A 24,042-nucleotide genomic window follows, 5' to 3' on the forward strand; every position below is an offset into this window, starting at 1 on the left:
TGGTTGTAGGTAGTAAAATCATGGGTTCCGAGGCCACCCAGAGGAGGCCGCAGCTCATCTCCAGCTGACAGGGTACACCTCCCTCCAATTAATTCGCATGTGAGGTGGGCAGATTCTGCCTCACCGCCTTCCCGACTGGGCAGCCCGCCAAGCACGCCCTCACATTTGGATCTGCCTCTGAATTTATCTCCAAATTGCAGGGTATCAAATATCGACATCACAGCCAAAACATGACGACAGAGCTTCCAAATAAACAAAAAGGCCGCGAGCTGAGTCGCGCAGCAAGGACCAAGGATGGGATCACTCAGTTGCCGCGAAAAAAGTTTTACCGCCAGCGGGCGCATGCGAATCCCTTCTCCGACCACATGCTAGAGTAGTATGTACTTGATCTCATGGATATTAAGCGAATTGTTCTGACATGTGAATAGCCCTACATCCCCGGATGACATGGATTGGTCTGTGTATTTTCCTCATTATGTTCAAGATGAGGCCCCAGAAGATGCCACCAAGCCTCGTCGTCTCCGCAAAGACGTAGAGATTGTCGACATCGGCTGTGGATTTGGTGGTCTCTTGGTTGCTTTGGCACCAAAGTTGCCAGACACCCTAGTTCTCGGTAAGCGAGAAAGGTATGCTCTGTGAATTTATACTAACAAGCTTAGGTCTGGAGATCCGTACCCAGGTTGCAGAGTATGTCCAAGAGCGGATAAAGGCACTGCGGTCACAAAACTCGGACAACATGTATCAAAACGTGGGATGTATCAGGGCGAACACAATGAAGTTTCTCCCAAACTTCTTCAAGAAGAGCCAATTGTCCAAAATCTTCATCTGCTTCCCCGACCCTCACTTCAAGGCCAGAAAACACAAGGCGAGAATTGTGTCGACAACACTCAACTCAGAATACGCCTATGCTCTCCGACCCGGAGGCATCGTGTACACCATTACAGACGTTGAAGACTTGCATCTGTGGATGGTTCAGCACCTCGATGCTCATCCTGCCTTCGAGAGGATTCCGAAGGAGGAAGAGGATGCAGATGAGTGTGTGCAGGTCATGTTGACTGAGACGGAAGAGGGCAAGAAAGTGGCCCGGAATAAGGGCCAAAAGTTTGTGGCCTTGTTCCGGAGACTTGAGGATCCTCCGTGGTAGTTAGGAGTCAAGTTGTGAAACTGAAGATGAACGTTATGAACCTGATATAAATGGAGTCATATGTTGTCTTACACGGATTCTGTGATGAATGGATTTGGCCTGTAGTGCTACATGTGAGCTATGAGCACTTGGATGGATGCAACTGCTGCGTTAAGAGGTAGAACTGGAGGTGATGATGCGAAATTCTCAGGACAGAATAATTAAGCGATAAACCTCTTTCCAGGATAACCATCCAGCGGTTTACATGCTCATGTGTCGCTTTAAGAATCTAATAAGTGTCGTATTAAGGTCCAACGTGGGGGTTCGGCCATGTACTTCTCTTGGCTGTCCTGCTGTGAGAGCTTCTTGAGTCAGGATACAAGGAGCTACAACCAGGCCGTGCCTCATAAAAATGAGGCTCCTCTAAGTCAATGCATCATGTCGTCGAGCATTTTCATCTAATATGGTTCCGTACCTGCAGTTGCAGTGGCTTCTGTAGGCTCTGTCATGGGTTTCCATGTCCCGCAGGAGTACCGACAGGGGTGGATGCATCAAATTACAGCATCCACCGTAATCGATAATGGAACCTAACCGGCTGATAGCACCACCCGCCCATTTGGAGCCACGACGACACTCCATCTCCAGACAAGAATGTCTTGTTTGAGGTCAACATCCTGGCGATGGCCCTCAAGCGCAGAGATGCTGCCCTCGCAGGACTCGCAGCCTTCATAGCCTGGGGCGTCGTCGCGAGCTGGCTCCCCGTCCTCCGCTGGGCGGGCCAAGCCTTTGTAGCTGGCTCCTTCGTCACCCTCGTCGTCCTCTTGGCTGCTCTTGTCCTCGTCTCGAGACAACCCAGCGACCGCATTTCACGACCGCACGCCGCCGCCTTTCTGGGACCCAAAGCATGGCGATCCGAGGTGCAGGCGCTGCGCCAGCGACAATTCTATACCCCGGCCCCCATAGCTCCCGAGTCACCCCGCGTCTCCGAGGCCGTCGATGGCCTACTTGGCATGATAGGCCGCGACTTTGTGAGCAGCTGGTATTCCAACATTAGCCGCAATCCTACCTTCTCGAACCAAGTCGACAAAGCTATACGCCAGGCGCTGCTGAGTCTATGCGATTCCCTTCGTGACAAGGACCTGGCCGAGATCGTCACCAGCCGCCTCGTCCCCATCCTCACCGCCCACTTTCGAGACTTTTACGAGGCGGAGAAATCAGTGCGTGGGAAGAAGCTCAACCGATCTGTCACCGAATCCGAAGAACTCGACTTGGCTATTGCATCCAAATTCCGAGATGGCCGCTTACACCCCGCTGCTTCGTTGTCGTTCCCCGACACCAAGATGGTTCAGCAGGACTACCTTCGGACCCTCGTCTCAAAGGTTGTGCCTCAGATCCTCCCCGAGACCATGCTTTCCAGTCGAGCCGTTTCTATCATTATCCGCGAGATTGTCAGCTGTGCTGTCCTATTCCCAGTGGTCCAACTGCTGTCCGAACCAGACACCTGGAACCAACTCATGGAGAACCTTGGTCGTTCAATGCTTCAGGATAGATCAACGGTACGCAAGCTTCGAGCAGCCTTGGACCAGCACGCCTCCCCTACACCAAAGTCCAGCAAGCTAGCTTCTATGCCTCGAGTTGCTCCGGGAGACAGTGAGCGCAAGTTCGAAAAGTTCATTCGCGCCATCCGCAAGGTCAATAACCTGTCAGATGCCCGTCGTTTCCGCAGCGAAGTTGCCAGCCAGCTCAAGCGGGATTCCCTCCAGGAAAATCAAGATCCGGTTTACCTTCGACGATTGGAGATGGGGAAGCGTCTTCTTGACCAGAGAGTCAACCACCTCGCAGCTGGCGGAGACCGTCATGCCCCTGCCCCTGCTCCAGTACCAACGACTTCTTCACATTCGAGACTGGAAAACGCATCCCTGGTTGAGCTCTTGCGGGACTCTGCAGGGCTTTCCTACTTCATGGAATATATGGACCGCCAGCATCTCATGCCTCTGGTGCAATTCTGGCTCGTGGTGGACGGCTTCAGGAACCCTCTGGAGGATGATGGCCAAGATGACGAGCATGTGCCGTCAACGCTACCCATGTGGACAGACTCGGACCGTCAAGATCTTCAGCAGATTGAACAGGCATATCTATCAAAGGCCGAGTTGAAGGTCCCGGACTCTTCGAAAAAGGAGGTGAGAGAGTTTATCAAAGCAGGAAAGTCAGCCACACCGGCTCAATATTACAAAGCCCGTCGGGCCATTCTAAGGGCGCAGAGTGCTGTTCTCGAAGAGATGCAGTCACGCTTCTTCCAGAGTTTCAAGAAATCCGACCTATTCTACAAATGTATTGCAGCCCAAGAAGCAGCCAGTGCCAATTCAGTTCGGCCAGTCCATCAGCCAGACCCTCAGTCATCTACGAATACTCGATCCAGCAAGACCTTACCAGCCAAACCGAGGCCGGTGTCACGTCTCGCCCCTCCGCTATCCAGTTCAGGAAGGCGTACAGGCTCTGCATCAGACCTGAAAGCGCTGACCACTAACGGCAATGGGTCAGATCCTCTGACGAAAGCTAGACGCTCTCTTGATGAGAGTTCTACAAACCCCTTATTTGACGACGATGACATTGACAATGATGGACTGGTGGATTCTGTACAAAGCCTGGACCAGGATACGAACATTCAACAATTACCAGACACGCAGGTTGTTCAGGCCGTGGAGCAGGCTCTCACCAATATCATGGAAGATAACCGGCCTCAGACTGCCGAGGACCTCCGTGCGTCTCTTTTTGGCGGTGGTGGAAGTGTTCTCGGAGGCAGTATTGATGACAATGCCTCGAGCCTTTTCTCGGGAAATGATAACGACTCCCACCGTGGCTCCATGGATATCGGGGTTAAACCCACTGTCTCGAACAAGGAGGGCGAGAAGCCAAGTCTATCATCTCTTGGCCTTGTTAGTGCTGCTTCAAGAATTGGCGTTTTTGTGGACGATGACCTATTTGGTGATGAAGACAAGGTTCCTGACGACGGGGATGTTGATGATGGCCTACCGCCTGATGATGAGGATGAAGTCCATGAAGCAGCCCCGGGAGATCTTGGATTGGCAGAAGCTATCACGGCACTTTCCAACGACATTGATCGTTTAGTGGCTCAGGAGGCGGTTGTGGAATCGCTGACGCGAAAAGCAGAGTTGACCAACAACACTGCTGAGCTGCGCATTCTGAGAAAGTCCAAGGCTAGTCTCCAGAGGGAGATTCGACGAAAAGAGCTTCAACGGCAGCAATATGTGGTTCAGGAGAGTGACAACAGTCTCTACGGCCGCTCAACGATCAAGATCAAGTCCATCCAAGTGGGCAAGGAGGAGGACGGCAGAGAATTTGCTCTGTATGTCATCGAGGTTCAGAGAAATGCCGGAGAGCAGATGCCCGCAGCATCATGGGTGATTTCGCGGCGATACAGCGAGTTCCACGAACTTCACCAAAAGCTACGGTCCCGATATCCGTCGGTGCGAGATCTCGACTTTCCGCGGCGGCGCATGGTGATGAAGTTTCAGAGCGAGTTCCTACGAAAACGGCGGGCTGCCCTGGAGAAGTACATGCGAGAGCTGCTTCTGCTACCCGAGGTCTGCCGGAGTCGAGATCTCCGGGCTTTCCTCTCGCAGAGCGTAATTGCGCAAGGTCAGGACATTCTAGACCGCGAGGATAAGAAGGATATGATGACGCGTCTATACGACTCAGTGGCGGACGGGATGGATGACATTCTGGGAAATATCCCTGTCTTGGATCAGATCTCAGTTGCTGGCCAGAATCTGATTGCTGCAGCTACGAACCAGCTCAATACTGTGCCGCTCAACGTCAACGAAGATACGTTCCCGGCTGCCGAGGCCGAGGCCGAGCTGAACGCCTTTGAGAATAAAGAGCTCGAGCCGTTCATCAAACCAATCTGCGACATTTTCCTCGAAGTCTTTGAGCTCAACAAGGGGAACAATTGGCTCCGCGGTAGAGCTGTAGTAGTCGTTCTTCAACAACTCCTAGGCGGCACGATTGAGAGAAAGGTGCGAGACAATGTCAAGATGCTCGTGCAAGAAGACTCTCTGCTGCGCTACATTGGGCTGGTACAAGACAGTCTCTGGCCTGGGGGTCAGCTGCAGCGAGACCGCAAGCCGCGCACGTCGATTGAGAAGAAAAAGACACGCACGGAAGCGAGTCTGATGCTGGCCACGCTCGTACCAGATCTTGCCGGAAGCGTTGTAGGAAGAGTCAATGCGCAAGCGGCAAGTCGGCGCATTTTTGCGACATTGAACAACTCGAGGTTAAAGTAGGTTTGCACATCACTTCTGTTTCGAGGCTAGCTAACGAACACAGCGCACACCTGGTATTCACAATGATTGATGAAATTGTTTCAGTCATCTTTGAAGAGCTCTGAAGCATAACAAGGGCCTCTCACCTATAAGGCATCCATGGACATGATACGAGACACACGGCGAAGGCGTTGGGCGTCATTGACAGGGGATTGAGTTGGGCTGGACCAGGCTGTGGTGATTGACGACATGATTTGGCGGTTCAAAACACGACTCCAAGGCCCTGGATGGCTGCCTACGAAGGGAGGTAGAGCTCTGTTTATCAGGTCTGGTCCATCGACAGATGACCTGAAATAATATTAATGACACGATTCTCGCGATACTCGGACGATTTGATGTTACCTAGGTCTAAGAGAGCCCTGGAGGTTTGTGGGGTCTCTCCCGTCCTGCCCTGTCAGTATGATGAATGCAAGCGAGGGTGTTCGCACATGTGACGCTAGTCTAGCCTACAGTAGCTGGAGCTGGGCTGTCCACTAACAACCAGGGCGCCTCGACGCTGGAGCCCGAGATGTTGGTTACCGGGGCTATTTCCCGATCTGGCTTTTTGCCACTGTTCCCCGCCCGGTCACCAGCCCTTCAGTCGAGTCGCAAGAGATAGCACGCGCCCGCGCTGCCCTCTTCTCCTCTCCACCATCCAATCTCATCATCGCCATCAGCGTCGCCATCCCATCGCCATCATTGCTGGCAGAGATCCCTCGCCAGCCCTTTCTTGGTCCATCGCGCGACTGGCCCCGGATATCTGGAAACCCCGCATTTGGCTCGAATAACAAACAGTTTGCTCTCCCTGGATTGATCGCTTGCCCTTGACTTGATTCGACCCTCCCCTCCTCCCACCGGCAACATGACGACGGAGGTGTCCTCCACCCGGCTTTACTTGGGAAACCTCCCTCGAAATGGTCCAGACTCATCGCCCTGACGCTCCTAGCCATGCCACTGACACGCTGCCGAACAGCTACCAAGTCCGATGTTGAGGCTCACTTTGCGACTCATGGAACCGGAGAAATCACCGAGGTCAAGCTGATGAACGGCTTCGGTTTCATCGAGTACAAGGATCCCATGGACGCTCAAGATGTTGTCCCGGGTTAGTCGACCCCTCTTCTGTCTCTCTCTGCGCTGACTGCTGACCGTCATCCTACAGCCTTTCGTACGTCACCACTCCAGCCCTCGTCTCCATCTGCGCCCTCTGGCTAACACACCACCCTCCAAGACGGATCGAACTTTATGGGAGAACGACTCACTGTCCAGTTTGCTCATGGCCCCCGGCACCGAGAGGGTGGCTTCGGCAACCACGAGCGCGCCGCTCCGCGGCCTCGCCGTACCCCTCATCGAATGCAGATCACGGGACTCCCGAACGATACCAGTTGGCAGGTCTGTTCACACTCCCCGTTCCTTGTCGCTGCTGGATTCCATGGACCTTCTTCCCCTTGTGCCTTGCGCGGAGCTCTGGCTTTTCTGGCTTCGACCCATCGGGACTGCGCCGGGACTAGGTTTAGGGGACGACAACCACGGACCCCCTCCGCCCGTTCTGCTTCCTGGTACTTGACTTGACGGACTGCATTCGCGTTTTGTGGATTACATGGACTTCCGGCGTTTTTCCTGCTCCTGGACAACGACTTACGTGGATTCTGGAAATAGGATCTCAAAGACTTTGCGCGTCAGTCCAGCTTGGACGTGGTCTATTCTGAGACTGGACGCGACTCGAACGGCCGAGGGTGAGTCGATTGATGGTTTTTGTTTCGTGACTACGGCTGACACGAGGTAGATTCGTCGAATTCGAGACTGCTGCGGACCTGAGGACCGCTGTAGAGAAGCTCGACGGTCGCGAATTCAAGGGACAGCGCGTCCAATGTGTTGCTGACGTAGAGTATCCTCCGCCCGCGTGCTGAAGTATATGCTGACTCGGCCCAGACTCAGCCTGACGTTCCCGCCCGCGACCGCGGTCGATCCCGCTCTCCGGGACGACGTCCGTACCCACCTCCCGTGGATGACTACGACCGCCGTGGTCCTCCTCGCGGCTATAGTCCTCGCCGCGATGGATACGGCTACCGTGACCGAAGCCCACGACGAGACTACTATGATGACCGAGCCCGCTATCGATCACCACCTCGCCGACCAATGGAGGACTATCCTCCTCCCCCTCCTCGCGGTCGCTATGATGACCCGTACCGACGCGACTACCCTCCTCCCCCCGACCCTTATGCCAATGGTCGGCCGCCGTACGACCGGCCTCCCCGAGACTTCCCTCCGCGAGAGGGTGGATATCCCAGGGAGGGATATCCCCGTGATTACGATCGTGGTGGACGCTACTGGTAAATCCATCTCCTACAACCGCTTGAGCCGCTTCGTTGGCGGGACTGTCCTTGACCGGCGGTACTAGATTCAACCCTGACCAAAAGCGCCAAGTCTGCGCCACGCAGTCCGGACTGCGAATAGGTAGGGAAGGGCAAGTTTGATACAACCGGCGATAGGCAGGCAGGCAGGCGCAGCGATAATTGACGGACGACCAACGAGTCACTCTTCATGACGGCCAAACAAAAAGGAATGAGGAGGAACACTGGACGGCGCAGGGGATAGGGAGACAGGCTTGATGAAGGACATGACGAGAGTGGACGAAAACTGGGAAAATGCTGCAATGCAATCGCTCGCACACGACTTGAGATTTTTGGTGATTAACTCGGTAGGATCAAAGTGTATGACTAGGCAGGCACCAGGGTGGCTTACTATAGGACTTTGAGGATGTGCGTTTGGTTCAGTTTGTGTTATTCTCTTTGGGGGGATCTTTCTATGTTAGGTTGGGACCTTTTATTTCAATCCAGTATCCAATGTTTCTTTAGTAAGTCCAGAATTGATTCAGCGTTGTCGTGTGCCTCGTATTGGTATCGAGAGGGTTTTGTGTAACAAGTGTTCCTCTATAAGGCGCGTCTATACATATACCCCAATCCAACGTCCTTTGAAGCAATATCCGAGCCAACTCCCCATCGTCGAGAACAAACCATCTAATCTAACTGACGGACGCCTTTACATGGTGGGAATGCCCTCATACTCGGCGTAGCCAAGCGCAAGGTTCATGTTTTCTGGTGAAGCTTGTCAGTAACCCAATCATTATCATTTTAGGAGAAAAGAAACTTACGCAGGCACTGAGTGCTAGCTCCCTTGTTTAGGTTGTCTATCGTAGCGCAACTTTGCATAGTTAGCATGATTCGGTCTCTTCAGCCAGATGATCCATGACTTACACAATCACACGCTTGCCGGTCTTGTCAACGGCGAAGCCTCCAATCTCAACTCCATGCTTCTTGGAGATATCCTTCACAAGAGGCGCCTCGCCCACAACCTTGATGAGCTTCTCACCGGCGTAGCGGTCCTGGTAGAGCTGTCGGATGTCGCGTGAAGTCATGGTCTTGTTGAGGGGGATGTTGACGGTGAGATGGATGCCCTGGAACCAAGAGACGACGTGCGGGATAAAGGCAACGGGAGTGCCAAGATGACGGCTGATCTCGCCTTCGTGAATGTGGCCCGTCAGGCTGTAAGGGATGAGGTTGTCCTTGAGGAGGTTGACGTCGTTCTTGGGAGATGGCTTGGTTCCCGCGCCAGAGTAGCCCGACACACCAAAGACGACAGGCTGGCCTTCAATGTGCTCTAGCAAAGGGGCAATGGCGAGCTGAGAGCCGGTAGCAAAACAGCCGGGATTTGAGATTCTGGTAGACTGAGTAATGTTGGACCGCTTTGTGAGCTCAGGCTGGCCATAGGCCCAGGTATCGTCAAAGCGGTAGTCGGCCGAGAGATCGACAATGACGCTCTTGCTATCGCCGAGGGCTTCCACGTAGGGCTTGCACACGGAGTTGGGAAGAGCCATGATCCAGCAGTCGACGTCCTTGTCCAGCCGGGCGACATCCTCGGGGGATAGGTTCTCGTAGATGATCTTGCGCTTGGTATATCCCTCGAGCTCCTTGCCATTGAGCTCTCGCGAAGACACATGTCGAAGGTCCATGTAAGGATGGTTGTTGAGCAGATCGATCAGGGCTTGACCAGTGTATCCTCGGGCGCCAATAAGCCCGATACGAGAAGGGACGTCGTTGGAGGCATTCTTCTTGCCCAGAGGCGGGTTGGGGTTTGTCGTGGTGGCGTAGCCCCGTAGCTGCTTGCTCGCCACGGCTCGGAAGACTCCTCGGGCGGAGGTGACACGATCACGAGCGGGCAAAGCCACCAGGCTCCTCGAAGACGAGAGGTTTCGAGCATTGTTGTTGAGGAGGGGAGCAGACGAGCGAACGACTCGGCGGGCGCCGGCGCGCATGGCCACGGAGGTGGCAGAGAGCATGATTTCGGATGCTTCTCAGCGCAATTGACTTTGTGGCGAAGAGGTTAGGGTGGACGTTGTGGTGATGTCGAGAGCGAAAGGGCGCTGTGACTCCATCTTGTGGTGGGTTTTATCCCCTGCATCGGCTTCATGTACTACCTACGGTATTTACTTTAGTGCCTTGGTGGGGAGGGAGGCGCCGAAATCGCTCGAGCCAGTCACGGCACATCCTTGACTTGCCTTTACCTAATTAGTATTCACAAAGTGGCAAGGCAAAGGTCAATCACCTGGGATAATGGAGCAAGAGCCTCCTTTTTGTGAATTCTTTCGATCCATATCAATCAGTTGATGCTGCATGTTGATAAGAAGAGCAGGATCTATCCGTCCGATGAAGGTACCCCGCGGCCCCGCTGATGCTCCACATGAAAAAAATCACCCACACAATGCAGCACCCCCTGCTTCATCATGACTCTTTGAAAGGAGCAGTCGGCATTTTTTTACTGATCTTTTCATGAGTCTTTTTACTATTACAACACTGAGCCATTTCATGTCCGGCCGGAGACTGACCATTGAAGTGACTACAAAGCCAGATTATCTTGATCACTGTATTTCTAAGCTTTGGAATAGACTCTCGTTTCGAGGAGCATCCCCCCACGATGTTCGTTGAAGATTGGGGTCTCTAATTTGGATACCTTCTCTTGGGGCGGGATATAGGGCGGGATATAGTGCTTACAACGTGGGGGCTTTGGTCTAAATTGAAACGGCGTCTAAGGAGCACTGAATGCGGTCTTGTGCAGAACCGTGGGAAATAGCAAAGAACAGGTGCTTTGTGGTGGGGGTCAAGTAGAGGGTGCCGTTGAGACTATTAATACACGTCCCCAAACCGTTTGTTACCGAGATGAAACATAGAGTGAGCATACGGCTTGCTTGTTGGCTCTTTGGCAATGGGCAAACTTGATGCTGTGACCGATGTGGGCAGAGAAGCCTAATCTTGGTTTATCATCCGAGGAAAACAACTGTATCCTGCAGCGGTAAAAGTTGGTATACAAGCTGCTCATGAGTACCGGCTTGCTATCCATGTTTGGTGTCTGATGCTTGAAACGGAGAGAAAGAATGTAACGACAATGCTAGCTGCACTTACACCCTAGGTTGAGTGATACTCTTTCTATACCTCGTCTGCCTCATTGATGTTATTGCCGCTTGGGATCGATTTGCTATTTAAGACGGGACTAATATTACGGATATACCTACTCGGGGTCTTCATCATGGCTTGGCTACCGACATTTGGATAGGGCATGCAATGAAGGGTGCCCGCAAGGATCAAAGAGAGCGAGTTTTGACTCGCGCGGCTAGAAAGTCGCCCAGAAAGAAAGTAGCACAGAGTGCGTCAACCTCATGTACGGATAGCCTGGATTCAATGCGCAATGCCGTTCCAGATTTGGCAGCAAGGGACAAGTTCATCGTGAGTCATAGGAAGCAGTAGCCGGACATAGAATTCACGCCCTCGCCCAAGGAGGAGGCGGACCTCGGCTGATTCTAAGTAAATGAACAAGACCAAACAAGTTTGATTTTATGTTTCCAAAAAGGACCTGGATCTATCGCACAAAGTAGAAAGGATGCTCGAGCTTGGCGCCATCAGTTGCTCCCGTGGTGCCCTTCCCATAGTATACAATTAAAGAAAGAAACTCTGAACTCCCATGATAGGATGGCGATGACGTGATTCGGGAATAGCGGCTGATAAGGGGATGGTGGGTGTGGGTATGTGGGTGTATATATGGTGATATCCAGTATGGAAGTTGATTAAGGACGGATATAGATGGTAAATTAAGCCGCCGTCTTCTTCCACTGGCCGTAGACACCAATAAGACTGCTAAGGGTACCGGTCAGGCCGACAATGCCGTCGTCCAGGAAGCCGACCCAGCCGAGAGCGGAGACGGGAACGCAGATATCGCAAAGGTCGCAGAAGAGCTGCTTCTTGGCGGCGGCGCGCTCACTGGCATGTGTCAGTACATGTATCATGATGATGAGGTAACAAGCGCGCATGACCAGATAGGCGAGCGCAAGGGAGTGGACGTCAACTTACATGGAGATGGTCTTGCTCTCGACAACACCCTCACCCTCCTTCAGATCCACCTTGGACGCGCGCACACTCAGCTGGCGCAGAGTATACAGCTGACCAACAATGCTGAACATGATACCGATGGCCCAGAATCGGTAGGCCTCCTTCTGGAAGCGCTTGGCGTGATCCCACTTGCGGAAGCCGACGGCGTCAGGAATAGTAGCGGCATCGCAAGTCAGGTAACCAGCATAACCCAGCTGGCGACCGACCGAGGTGTAGCGCAGGACGGGGTCCATGGTCTTGGCGTCGCTTGCGGTGGCAGCGGCCTTGAAGTGCTCAACAAACTTGCCAGCGCGGAAGACCTTGCGCATGAGGCCGAACTGCTTCTTGAGGGTGTTCCAGGGGGCGATCTTGTCCGGGGTGCCGTTGGTGCGGAGGAGGTACCAGGCGTAGAAACGGGCAAAGTACTGCAGGACGCGCATGAGCTTGTCGCGACCGAGGGTTGTGGCCATGTAGCGCAGATAGTGCGCGACCGTCGGGTGGTAGATGAGGGCGTCGGCGACCATGGTTGCGGTGATGGAGGATCGATGGGAGTTACAGCACGTGTCGTATCAAGAGTTGATGGTGATGCGAGATGGCGAAAGCTCGGAGGTTGTACAGCAGCAGCAGCAGCAATCAATATTCGGCGATGACCAAGGCCGGACTAAGTACGGGATTCGCTCTTCACCAGTGAGGAGCCAGCAATTAGTGATGAAACAGGGCGAGATGGAGATGGATTGGCTGATGGAGAATGGAGATGATGACAGTTCCAAGTCGATGCTATAAAAAAAAAAGCTGGGGAAATGGGAATGGATTCAATAAGACGTGCGCGGCATGGGATGGAGTAAAATCGGAGACTTGACCGAGCCCGGAAAACGGGTTCACATGCCGAGGTCCGCCCCCGTGAGCGGGAGGGCAGCTTTTAAGCTTGAGGGGCAGGAGAGAGCGAGCAACACAAGCACAAGCTTGACTCGGCTCTCTCCAACGGCTCCTACCTGTGCTGTGGTGCCAGAATAGGTACTTAATCCAGCTAAGCCCAGGTTCGGCTTTGGTAGCAGAAAAAGGGGGCAGACGACAAAGCTCCTATCGTCATCTTGGTTTCCATTTTCCGTCCCCGCAAAAAATGTCCATAACAGGTCGTTTCGGTCTGGGGAAAAGAGATTGATCGCTACGGCAAGTGCCCGAGGCTCGGTCTGGTTCCTGTTTGAGAAGTAGCATCGACCCAGTGAGAGGAGAGCACAGGATGGGGCCTGTTGCGCTTTTGGCGCCTTTCTCATGCTCTTCGGACTCTGTCCGTTCCTTGCATTCTGGCTGTCGCAAGACCCTCGGCCGTCCGGATAACCTTTAACCCGGTGCCGGTGCCCCGTGAAGGATTTCCCAATTGGGATGAGGAGCGAAGGAAGAGGAAGGGAAGGCTACTGCCGGGGTTGCACGTGATATAAGGAGCTGGGTTGAAGCCTCAGGCAGCAAGTGCTCAATGGCAAGGCATCTAACCCCCAAACCTACCTTTGGTCTCCGCTTTCTGCACCTCGGGATCTTAACCCCGCTCAATCTCGAAATCTGAGCGTGCCACCCCCACCGGGAGGGGAGCAGAAATCATGATGGCGGGAATTGGCCGGACGCTGTGGCGGTGACTTGATCAAAAGTCCTCAGTCACTGGTCAAGACTCAATGCCATGGTCACCCTTAGAGACCGAGACCTGGACAAGCAGCCGAATGCCCCTCCTCTCCACCGACGCGGAGAGGAGGCAGGCACGCCAATTACTCAAGATGTGGGGAGAAACCGGGACTGACGCCAACCTGGAGCGGCTCCCGTAGCGTGCCTTTACGTCTCGAATACTCTCTGATGGAGGGGCATTGGAGGCTGGAGGTTGGAGTGCCCCGGGAAATCCTCTTGCGCCGCTTCCCCTCGGCCGGCAATGACCCAATTGTACCCCAATCGACCCGCGTCTCGGGACTTGGACCGCGCTGAGATTCGCCGAGGCGCTCGCTGAGAACGCTGAAACTCGCTGCGTGCCACCCGCAGCCGTAGCCCGCAACACTTTGTCCGGGTCACGCAGGGCTGTGAACCCGATACGACGCCCCCATGGAGCCGCGAGAGCTCTGTTTGCTGCCCTGCGGTTGGTGCAATTCCCCACGAGACCTCGTCGCCGCTCGCCGTTGTCAGGGTAGAGCGCCCGTCGATGGCCGGCGTATCATCGTCATCCCGTCGTGAAGTCGCGGACGGACGCGGTTGCTTGCTCATTCTCTTGCTCGGTCTTCGGTTCCGGACTCTCTCATCCGACTTGCTTCTTCTACCTCCTCCCTCCGCTTGATCTTGTCCTGATCTTCTTCTTTCATCTCCCTTTTCCGCTTCGCGATACCCTCAGACGACCCTCATAAGCCATTGTCTCTGCTGTTGCTTGACGGCTTAAACCTTGTGTGCTCGGCTTAAGCTCTTGTCCCTTCTTTACTCCAGCTTCCCCTCTCCTTCATTCCACATCCTACACCCCCAAAATCAGACACAATGGCTTCCAACGGTAACAAGATGCAAGAGTCCGAGAAGGTCAACACCAACATTGTGACCCTCACTCGCTTCCTCACTGAGGAGCAGGCCAAGCACCCTGAGGCTACTGGTGACTTTACGTATGATACTGCTTACCTCGGCTTTCATGATACCAAACTGACAACCGCCTGTTCAGCCTGCTTTGCCACGCTCTCCAGTTCTCTTTCAAGTCCATCGCCTACTATATCCGACGCGCCACCCTCGTCAACCTGACCGGTCTGGCTGGTTCCTCCAACATCACCGGCGACGACCAGAAGAAGCTCGACGTCATCTCCAATGACCTCTTCATTGAGGCCATGCGCTCCTCGGGCAAGTGTTCGCTGCTCGTCTCTGAGGAGGAGGACGAGATCATCTACTTCCGCGACGCCAAGGACGCCCACTATGCCGTCGCCTGCGACCCCATTGACGGTTCTTCTAACCTGGACGCCGGTGTCTCCGTCGGCACCATCTTTGCTATTCACAAGCTTCCTCCCGGTTCCAAGGGCTGCAAGGAGGATATCCTGAAGCCCGGAACTGAGCTGCTGGCTGCCGGTTTCACCATGTACGGTGCCTCGGCCCAGCTCGTCATCACCATGCGTGGCGGCACCGTCAACGGCTTCACTCTTGACAACGGCATCGGCGAGTTCATTCTGTCGCACCCCAACATGCGCCTGCCCAAGTCGCGTGCCATCTACTCGGTCAACGAGGGTAACTCCTTGTACTGGGAGGACAAGACGATTGGCTACTTCAACTCGCTCAAGCTGGCCCAGGAGAACGGCAAGCCCTACAGCTCGCGTTACATTGGTTCCATGGTTGCCGACGCTTACCGAACCCTGCTTTACGGAGGTATCTTTGCTTACCCCGCCGACAAGAAGAGCCCCAAGGGCAAGCTCCGTATCCTGTACGAGTGCGCGCCCATGGCTCTTGTGTTTGAGAATGGTTAGTGTCAATTGAATTTGTATGGTTCTGTATGCTAACTTGACTTTAGCTGGTGGCCAGGCTGTCGACAACAACATGAAGCGAATGCTCGAGGTGGTACCCGAGCACATCCACGACCGAGCCGGTATCTTCATGGGTAGCTACGACGAGGTTGAGCGGGTCAAGGCTTTCCACAAGTAATGTGTGATTTGCTATGCGATGCTATGTAACAAATTGTTTTGTTGGGGGGATCATGGAGGCAGTAAAATACCAAAAAGCGAACATCATGAATGAAATGAGCATTTAATGACCAAGTCATGACACCATTCTTGCCGTGCCATGATACATGATGAATCTCATGATGCATTACCAGAAGCGAGGGATGAGCTTGGGTGTGTTCTTCTTCCACTCCTGATAGTCCTTACGATGACCATATCGCTTGTCGTACTTTTCTTCGCTCAATGGGATGCCGGATACCTTTGTCAACAGCAGCGCCGCAAAGGCAGGGCTCACATATGACAGAGCTGTTGTAGTCAGTATGCTGCCCGCACTGCCAGAGAGGCCGAGAGCCAGCTGAACAGGCTGTCTCGCTAGAATACCAGCGGCGACGGTGGCGATGCCTGTCCAGAGGGTGATTTCACCAAAGTAGTTGGGGAATTGGCTGCGCGTGTTAGTCAATTGCCTACTCAAAGTCACCTGTCAGCATCTCATACCTTCTAGAGAACAACCCTCGAGTCATGAAATCCTCATCATGAAGCTTCTCCTTCTTCTCCTTCATCCAGGCGCTCTTTTGTCTATCAGCGATAACCTCGCACGCGAAGCCGCCAGCCCAGATGGTCAGCCCAAGGACGTCTGTGAGAAGGAGCTTGGGCACCGCGGCGGATAGAACAGCTGGGGGCACGGCGTTGAGAAGGATGACAGGCGAGAGGCAGAGTGAGACCCAAAGGGCCTGGCCGAAGAAGGCGCCGGCGAATTTAGGTGCCGACGTCTTGATTTCGTCGAAGCGTGAGTCGTGGCCGTTTTGGAGGACTCGAGCAAAGAGGTATGATCCCACTACCATGTGTCAGATATTATCTTAAGTAGTGTCCAGTGGCTTACATCGCGTCGCCCAAATCGCTACGGCGCCTGTAAGCACCAACTGTCTCCAGTCTGCGTGCCTCAGAACCGTCGGTCCTTGGCCGCACAGGACGGAGATGACGCCGGGGATGACGGGTCCGACGAGGCGGGGCATGTACAGGCTTAAAGCACCGACGGCGAGGAAGGTGAGGGAGCCGCTTAGGTCGTAGATGCGATCGGATTTGGCGGCGATGGAGGGGAGACCGGCTGCGGCCTGGAGGGCGAGGGCGGTCGTGACCGGGGGGAGGAGGGCACGGAGGAGGGACGGCATTTTGACGATGTTGCAAGCAGATGAAAGAACTCAGCAAAGCACGATGCCATACACACTCATGCCGGACATGATTCTCTATATAAAGCCTGGATTGGGGTTCTCTTTGTCTTACAGAGTACCTTTGCAAAAAGTCGTGACGCAATAGAGTCGAACCGGATGCTCGATGCCGGCCCGCCCCTCCGATCCCCGCGCCGAACGGACGAGCTCCGGGTCGGGACGCGCGGAAGGGCCGGGGGGCACTAAGCGGCCGAATTAAGAAAATGCACAACGTCGACGGCTTGTAGATGAGTGCCAACTTTTGTATTTTGTGAAGCAGCTGCTTGGTTTGACCACTAGAAATACATCTGTTTTTCTGGGACAATGTCTACAACAGCCCACAGAACAGCATCTTCCACCAAGGACGCGCCGCCGTCTCATCCCGCTTCGCTGGCTTTCTCAGGTCCTCGTCGTCGCTCTCGTCTCCGTCAAAAGTCTTGTTGATGGCCGCGATCGAGTTGACGACGAGCTTGAAATCGCCATCCTGCTGGTCAAAGAAGCTATCCTGTGTCAACACAAGAGCTCGAATGCCACCCAAGGAAGAAAAACTCACCTTCGCATCATGAGCGAAATCCTCTTGATATCTCCCAAGCCCAAGGGCTTCGGATCATCAAGGTCCCTGCCTCGATACGTAGCCCTAAACTCATCCCACTTCTTGACAATGATTCCTCCCTCGGCAGGCGGCTCAAAGTCCACCTCCCAGCTGACACCAGCTTCATCACGTCCATCCTCCCTCCTCTCAGGAATCGTATCCTTGACGGTGAGAGTGAACTTCTGCTCCGAGTTGCCCGCGCCTAGGTCCAGCTGCAGACCCTCCGTCTGGGAGAGGTCGAGGGAAAGGTCGCCCTTTGTGCGCTGAGAGGCGAAGCCAGCGCCGCCGAGCGTCTTGGTGTCGAGGGTCCCGTGGAAGATGGCCTGCGAAGGGGGTTCGCAGATTGTTAGGTTGGAGATGCTGGAGCCGCCTCGAACACGGTCGTCAGAAGCAGTCCAGAGGTCCTGAGACCAAGGGCTATAAACTGCATCAGTATATGCTTTTTTTCACGATAGATTCAGTGAGATACTTGCCGATCACCGCCAAAGAGATATGTCAACTGGTTCGCCATCTCTTCCTACCGTCAATTGAGTCAATTGATGTGTTACGTTTGTTTGTTTATCGGTTGTCGAGAGGAGATGAAAAAAGTTAAAATTCCCCAGACTGTTTAATAACCCTTGTCGATCTAGACTCGTTCTCATGAGATGCCGAGACCCAATGACATAATTGACTCTCAACTCCCGATGCCAAGACGGGAAAGAGAAGAAGGGGAACAAGCTCGGTTTGAGCATAATATCCACTATGTGCATAGTCACTGACGGTCCGTAGTCTAAAGCTCATCAACACATGATATACAAATTTGAATTGTGCATTCTAATCATTTTCATTTAATTTCGTCTCATTGCGTGTGTGCGTTGTTGGGTGGTGTCAACTATAAAATCAAGGTTCACACCTAAGCAGTCTACTACTACAACACACTGCAGCATGGATGATCACGACACTCACTCAATTCTAGACCCGATCCCTGGACAAGGCAAGCCAATCGACACGTCCTCACAAAAAGCAGTCCCCTTTTATACGACTAAACCGACTAACTACTGCAAGGACAAGGACAGCATGTGTTTCCTCTCTGCTACAGTACAGTAACAGTACCTTTCATCACCCCCCTTTTGCAAGTCTCTTTCACAGCCTGATCTTCTCCTCATGACCCCTGTCTCGTTGCTCATACGGACGACGGCCGTCAATTCAACCTCCGCGTCCGCATCCGAGCATGCCGGACTACACTACACTACACGTACTGTAGTCGTAATCTCTATTATCCCGAATCCCTTCGGGTCTCTGAACTGCCGAGCCCGATCTCCCATGCAGCTTGTGAAATGGTACCGCCCATAGTACACGTCCACGTCCACTAGAACAAAAAAAAAAACAACGCCCGTTTATGCCGTAGCCTACTTTCACCCTCCTCCCCAAACGCCAGCATCTAGAACCCAACCCCCAGCACGTGGGCCAAGCCCCTGCAAGGAAGAAGAAGAGGATGGCGGACTTTTAGAATTTACCGCCCCAAAAACGATGCAAACCGTACAACTCGGTTATACGTACACGCAATACGCACGCCAGCAGACTTTCATCCCCCTCCCCCCAGCTGAGGATCCGGGACCGAGGAGGAGGGGGGCGGGCGTGTTCTAGACAGTCAGTCCTTGTGCATTTTGCACATCGCGCAGCCGCCTCAGCCTGGTTTCTGCAAGCCCCCTCTCTCCTCTCTCCCACGCCTTGGGCTTTTTTTCTCAAGCCATGGGCGGCTCTGCAGAGCGCTATCTGTTTTGAGCCTTTCAGCTGTTTCCAAGGTTCTCAGCTGCTTCTTGGCTCCGTCAAGACAAGGAGATTTGTGTCTTTGATCAGGCCAGGTTAAGTGAAAGTCCCTGTCGCACGCTTAGGACTTGCTTGTCTGCCTCATAGGATCAAATCTCCTATACTAGGTAGGATCGAGGCCCATGACACAAAGGCCCATGGTCATGGCCCACGTCCCAAGTCCTAGATCCTTCAACCGACTCATCCATCCATCCATCAGACAGTCACATTGACACCATTGCTCGGGCCAGGCTCTGATTCGTACGCTGTTGCACATTTCTCCTTTCATCTAATTTGTTTGTTTCGATGGCTCGCGGATATCTACTCAACAAAAAGGGACCGGGGTCTCCCGACCCTGCAGCCGCCATCGTCGCCTCCATCACTCGCTCCCTGCCTGCCTGCCTGCCTAATCCCACCCATTGCGTCCATTCGTAATCCAGAATGTACAATTCATACATTGATTGATTGCCATAAACGCCTCATGTATCTTCTTTTCCATCGCCATCCCAGATAAGTAATCAATAACGTTCGTCCATCTTTGCAGCCGTCACAAGCCAACCAAGTCGAGCCCTTCGATGGTTGGTGCGTAAAAACGAGGGCAGACGATGTGAATCGCCTGAATGATGCCACTGGCTCAGAGCCAAGGCACCCACGGGGAGAAGAAGAAGAGTGTGGAGAGTGAAAGAATCCAAAAATATCAAAACCCGCCATGCTGTAATGCCTTGTGAGGCTCATCCCAACGCCTGAGTAAAGTGCAAATTCATTCGCTTTTGGCTCCCGGTTGACCCGGGTCGCCAGGCCAGTCCCGTGACTCCGTCTTTACACTCATTGAGGGTGCATCATACCGGGCGAGCCGGGCATGGACAGAGGAGTGGTGGGATAGTCGAATCCGGCCTCCGAACAGTTGGCCGAATGGTCGAACGTGTGCGAGAGCGGAGGAGTCTGGAACCCCATCAGCAACGTGGATCTCGAGCAGCCCCGCGGGGCATTTGACTGGCGTAACTCACATGAGGGTTGGACTGATCGTAGGGGCTTGGGGCGTTGAAGTCCATGGGAGGCATGTAGCTGTAAGCCATGTAAGGCGCGAGGCCGTCGTCGCTGGAGTACGACTCCCGCTTGATGGCGTCGCTAAAGTGCGTCATCGAGGGGAGCGTCATGGGCACGGTGGAAGCCGTCAGGTAGTTTGGGTAGGCGTCGGCCGTGGTCATGGCAGGGTAGGACTGGGCCGAGCCGTAGGGAGCGAGGAGGATCTCATCGGGAGCTGGGTAGGTCGAGTAGGTGAACTGAGGAGGGCTGTTGGAGCGGGCCCGGTCGTCGTAGGTGCCGGGGAAGAAGAGATCGTCAGTTGGCTCCATGGGAGGAGTGAACTGGCCCTGAGCAACCACAGGCTTGGCCTGGGCGGGCTGCGACTTTTGAGACTTAGAGGGCGATCGCTTCGACTTTGTCGTCTTCTGGGGCTGCTTGTCCGAGTCGGCATCGTCAGAAGAACCGGCGCGGCGCTCGAGGTCTTCGAGACGGCGCTTGAGCTTCTTGCCTGCGGGGTGTTAGTTGAGGCTGTGAGAGCTGTAGACTCGAGACATACGGTAGTTGCGCTGAGCAATGCGGTTCTGAATGCGGCGGCGCTCAGCAAGGTCAGAGATCTTGGTCCAGTCCTCATCGGGGTTGGCAGAGGCGCTGAAGGCACTGCTGGTTCCCGAGTACTGTCTGGGAGGTGGAGGAGCTGCCGCGTAGGCGTAGGCTGGTTGTGACATGAAGACGGACATTGTGTGTGTTGGAGTTGAAGACTGAGGGTTGAAGTAGAGAGACGTCGTGAAGGTGTTGGTCGTCGCTGTGTTCAACGACGAAGCTTTAGACAGTTCCCGAAGCACAATTGGGACGAGCTGTGTAGTTGATCTGTCTGTCCTGTCTGCCGAAGCCTGCTGTCTGCCCTTTCTGTCCGTCCTTGTATGCGAATTGAGTAAGGCTGGGAGGGGGATGGGTATATATAAGAGATGAGTGATGATTGAGTGAGCAAGAGCGAGCAAGAGCAAGCAAGCAACCTTGAAGCTGGTGATGAACTTGGAGATCGATGGAGAATGGGTAGACTGGTGAGGGGAAGAGGCTGTAGATTAAATATACAGGATCCAAGGCCAAGCTGAGAGTGACGAAGGAGCTGCTGGGGCGTGGACGATTGAGGGGGACATGTAGCGCTGGATGGCCCATGTTCCTGTGTACTGCCTGGGTAGAGCAACGCAACTGCACTGCAGCATGGAGGCGTGTGGTCGCAATCCCTGGAGGTGCACGCCCTCACCATTGGAAGCACACCCCCCAGCACGGCCACAGACCAAAAAAGGTCCTGGGTGGGAGGGGAGGGGGGTGTGTGCGAGTGCGAGCGTGTGTGTGGTGTCTTGGGTGGTGGCCGCCTTTTGGGAGGTGGAGGAGGCAAAGAGAGACCCGACATGGATCCTCTGGCAGGGTAAATGGCCCTGGGCCCTGGGCCTGGCGCTGCCTGCCCCTCTGGCCTCACAGGGCTGCTGCTGTTACTGCTGGGAAGGTGCTACGGTGCTACACAGGTGGGTACAGAGCGCACCTTCCCTGCCCATCCCATCACAACCTGGCTGAGCCCCAATGCAGAACAGGGTACGTACCTCCGCCTTTTCCATCCTTCGCATTCGTCTCGCATTTGGGGTCTTTTGGCAGCCCATTGGCCCCTTCGCATCGGATTCCCGAGCACTGGAGAGGAGAGGCATTGAGCTTCATTTTGCCGTATCCGTCTGCTCCCAAGAGCATTGACAATTACTACGAGCCCTATAATACTACATGAAACTGCCGCTCATTTGCCCTCCCGGCCCGTGCAAAAGACTCGGACTTGGACTTGGAGCGGATGGACCAGCACCAAGTCCGTGTCCGTGTCCGTTTGCCCACCAAGAAACAAGATCAATCTCGCAAATCAGATATAGCTGTGTCGAAAGGATTCACTCTGGAAAAGGCGGCTCAACTAACAAATTGATCCGTCTCTATCTGTGTGACGGGAGGGGAGTGTCGCGGCAGTGGTGTCTGCACAAAAGAGCGGGATTCGAGCTCTCGAGGCAGAGAGTCAAATGCAACTTCGGGATCCATGGATGGGAAGGCCATACCACCTCTACCGTCATGACTGGAATCCGTTGCTGCACTGCGGTGCACATTGGCTGGAGGTGTACGTACCGGTGCGTATACTTTTGGGCATCACGTTCTCTCGTCCTGCTATGCTATGCTCTGGGAGGTATGGATTGCGTATCCGTCTGCCGTCGCTCCCGTGAGTCGTTCGTCACGTAACATCAACGGTGGAGAGAGTGTGAACGCCCAGGCGCAGCCGCCGGCAGCAGCGAAAAAGGCGGAAGCAAAATAGAAGCATCAAGTCAAGGCAAGCCTTCAAGCCACCAGCAATGCCATGTCGCCGTTGAAACCTACAGCGTGCTGCGCTGTGCTGCGGTGCGCTGTGCTTCAGCAGCAGCAGAAGACCCTTTGAACGGCGACCACTAGACTCATACTAACTCACGCCCTGTCGGCGAGCCAGGTTCCGGGGTGATTGGACGGGAGCTCCAAGGCAGAATCCAGAGGCAGGCTAATTATGCCATGGATGCCCACAATAGCTCAAGCTCGAGTCGATTGCCGCGTCCGTCTCTAGCGGCAGCGAGCATCGCCTCGCCTTGTTGCTCTCCACTCCCGAGCCTCCCCGGCCCCGACCGACTGAGATGCTCTGAAGGACACAGACAATTCCAAAAAAGGTTTCGCAACGCCATGGTTGCTTCAGTCACTCACCACCACCTACATCATTTGCGACGTGACGGGCAATTAGTAACAAGCCCCCAGCAGCCAACCAGAGCATCACCATCCCAGGCTTCCATCTCGCCTCTAGGACCGCCTTCCCGGTCGAGCAGTAGGAAAGACTTGGCTTGGATATCGAGTTCGACCCAAAGGGACCTTTGGCCGGGCCGATCAGTAGCTCGTCTCGTTCGTAGGGCTGTGTGACGACACCATTCCCTAGCTGCCCTTCAGGCCTGACCAAGAGCCCTGCTGGGCCACGGCGATAGCGAACACAGAGTCATCGGCGACTATCCACACCGTTGGGGTTTAGCTGCCCCCAGACGGAAGAACAACAGCAATCCATCACCATCATGCCATGATGCCCCCAGTCTGAGTCCCCATTGCCGTCGCGCCTAATCCACCAAGTGTCCCCCTCAATCCTTCCGTCTGGCACCCTCCACAACCAACAGCATGGGACACGACCATGATTCACCCAACCGGCCCCAGTGCCATCCGCGTGGCTCATCTCTGTCGAGTCTTGGCTCTCTCCCGTGGCAGCTTACATGCAGCATCCATCCTCAAGGGGGGGAGGGTAGGGGACCCTTTGGAACGACAATGTCACTTGTCATCAACAAGCGTAGCGCCTCTTTCGAAGAAGCGTTGCACTCCAGAACTGGAATTTCGGCCGCTTTCACCACCAAGCTTTTTAACAAGCGCGCCCGCGCGAAGTTGAACGCGACGACAGCGAGGGACCACTGGACTCGAGACGCCGCTTAGCCCTGGCGGCCGACCCCTGCCCCTCCCCCAACTACGACGACCGTTCAAACACCCTCAGTGGCGACGCGTCGCTCCGTTTGACTCGATCCGCCAGGGACGGGACACGCCAAGGGGGAGAAAGAGGGGTTTGCCCGCCGGCCAAACGGTTTAGTTACAATGTGTGCTGTCTCTTGCTGCGGCGGTTGACGGATTGACGCCTCGCCTGCTGTCCATCCATGTGCTGTGCTGTGCTGTGCTGTGCTGTGCTGTGCTGTGCTGTGCTGTGCTGTGCTGCACCAAAACTACGTAGTAGTAATCCCACCGTTAATCGTGGACCGCGTAATTAACCCTCGAACCGACATGCTCCATTCTTGGCCTCTACTTGGGCGCTTCGCCTAATATCCCAAGGGCCCTGCTCC

General features: G+C 54.4%; 9 protein-coding genes across 9 annotated transcripts; 4 read left to right on the forward strand and 5 right to left on the reverse strand.

Moving 5' to 3' along the window:
• Positions 1-209: 209 nt before the first annotated feature.
• On the forward strand, positions 210-1,144 carry NCS54_00302000 (TRNA (guanine-N(7)-)-methyltransferase; the record flags this gene model as incomplete). The annotated part of the gene is made up of 3 exons (XM_053148607.1): positions 210-376; positions 429-613; positions 660-1,144. The coding sequence occupies exons 1-3, from the start codon at positions 231-233 to the stop codon at positions 1,142-1,144; spliced, it is 816 nt and encodes a 271-aa protein (XP_053004582.1). The 5' UTR covers positions 210-230.
• A 659-nt stretch (positions 1,145-1,803) lies between these two features.
• Positions 1,804-5,531, forward strand: NCS54_00302100 (TRNA (guanine-N(7)-)-methyltransferase; the record flags this gene model as incomplete). Its single annotated transcript, XM_053148608.1, has 2 exons — positions 1,804-5,423; positions 5,471-5,531. 2 exons carry the CDS (start codon positions 1,804-1,806, stop codon positions 5,529-5,531), a joined length of 3,681 nt encoding a protein of 1,226 aa, XP_053004583.1.
• A 776-nt stretch (positions 5,532-6,307) lies between these two features.
• NCS54_00302200 (Hypothetical protein) lies at positions 6,308-7,779 on the forward strand (the record flags this gene model as incomplete). Its single annotated transcript, XM_053148609.1, has 7 exons — positions 6,308-6,362; positions 6,419-6,547; positions 6,605-6,610; positions 6,674-6,834; positions 7,102-7,178; positions 7,229-7,325; positions 7,375-7,779. 7 exons carry the CDS (start codon positions 6,308-6,310, stop codon positions 7,777-7,779), a joined length of 930 nt encoding a protein of 309 aa, XP_053004584.1.
• A 705-nt stretch (positions 7,780-8,484) lies between these two features.
• On the reverse strand, positions 8,485-9,781 carry NCS54_00302300 (Semialdhyde-dh domain-containing protein; the record flags this gene model as incomplete). Its single annotated transcript, XM_053148610.1, has 3 exons — positions 8,485-8,540; positions 8,597-8,646; positions 8,700-9,781. 3 exons carry the CDS (start codon positions 9,779-9,781, stop codon positions 8,485-8,487), a joined length of 1,188 nt encoding a protein of 395 aa, XP_053004585.1.
• A 1,803-nt stretch (positions 9,782-11,584) lies between these two features.
• Positions 11,585-12,385, reverse strand: NCS54_00302400 (Hypothetical protein; the record flags this gene model as incomplete). The annotated part of the gene is made up of 2 exons (XM_053148611.1): positions 11,585-11,753; positions 11,844-12,385. The coding sequence occupies 2 exons, from the start codon at positions 12,383-12,385 to the stop codon at positions 11,585-11,587; spliced, it is 711 nt and encodes a 236-aa protein (XP_053004586.1).
• Positions 12,386-14,363: 1,978 nt separating this feature from the next.
• Positions 14,364-15,500, forward strand: NCS54_00302500 (Fructose-bisphosphatase; the record flags this gene model as incomplete). The annotated part of the gene is made up of 3 exons (XM_053148612.1): positions 14,364-14,482; positions 14,539-15,320; positions 15,370-15,500. The coding sequence occupies 3 exons, from the start codon at positions 14,364-14,366 to the stop codon at positions 15,498-15,500; spliced, it is 1,032 nt and encodes a 343-aa protein (XP_053004587.1).
• Positions 15,501-15,665: 165 nt separating this feature from the next.
• On the reverse strand, positions 15,666-16,686 carry NCS54_00302600 (S5A-REDUCTASE domain-containing protein; the record flags this gene model as incomplete). Its single annotated transcript, XM_053148613.1, has 3 exons — positions 15,666-15,960; positions 16,013-16,352; positions 16,398-16,686. 3 exons carry the CDS (start codon positions 16,684-16,686, stop codon positions 15,666-15,668), a joined length of 924 nt encoding a protein of 307 aa, XP_053004588.1.
• Positions 16,687-17,050: 364 nt separating this feature from the next.
• NCS54_00302700 (CIA30 domain-containing protein) lies at positions 17,051-17,825 on the reverse strand (the record flags this gene model as incomplete). Its single annotated transcript, XM_053148614.1, has 3 exons — positions 17,051-17,222; positions 17,276-17,738; positions 17,795-17,825. 3 exons carry the CDS (start codon positions 17,823-17,825, stop codon positions 17,051-17,053), a joined length of 666 nt encoding a protein of 221 aa, XP_053004589.1.
• Positions 17,826-19,927: 2,102 nt separating this feature from the next.
• On the reverse strand, positions 19,928-21,171 carry NCS54_00302800 (BZIP domain-containing protein; the record flags this gene model as incomplete). Its single annotated transcript, XM_053148615.1, has 3 exons — positions 20,685-21,171; positions 20,110-20,636; positions 19,928-20,044 (listed from the first exon to the last, which is right to left on the reverse strand). Exons 1-3 carry the CDS (start codon positions 20,863-20,865, stop codon positions 19,928-19,930), a joined length of 825 nt encoding a protein of 274 aa, XP_053004590.1. The 5' UTR covers positions 20,866-21,171.
• Positions 21,172-24,042: the final 2,871 nt, after the last annotated feature.

Source organism: Fusarium falciforme, chromosome 2, assembly GCF_026873545.1.
Source record: "Fusarium falciforme chromosome 2, complete sequence".
Classification (NCBI taxonomy): domain Eukaryota; kingdom Fungi; phylum Ascomycota; class Sordariomycetes; order Hypocreales; family Nectriaceae; genus Fusarium; species Fusarium falciforme.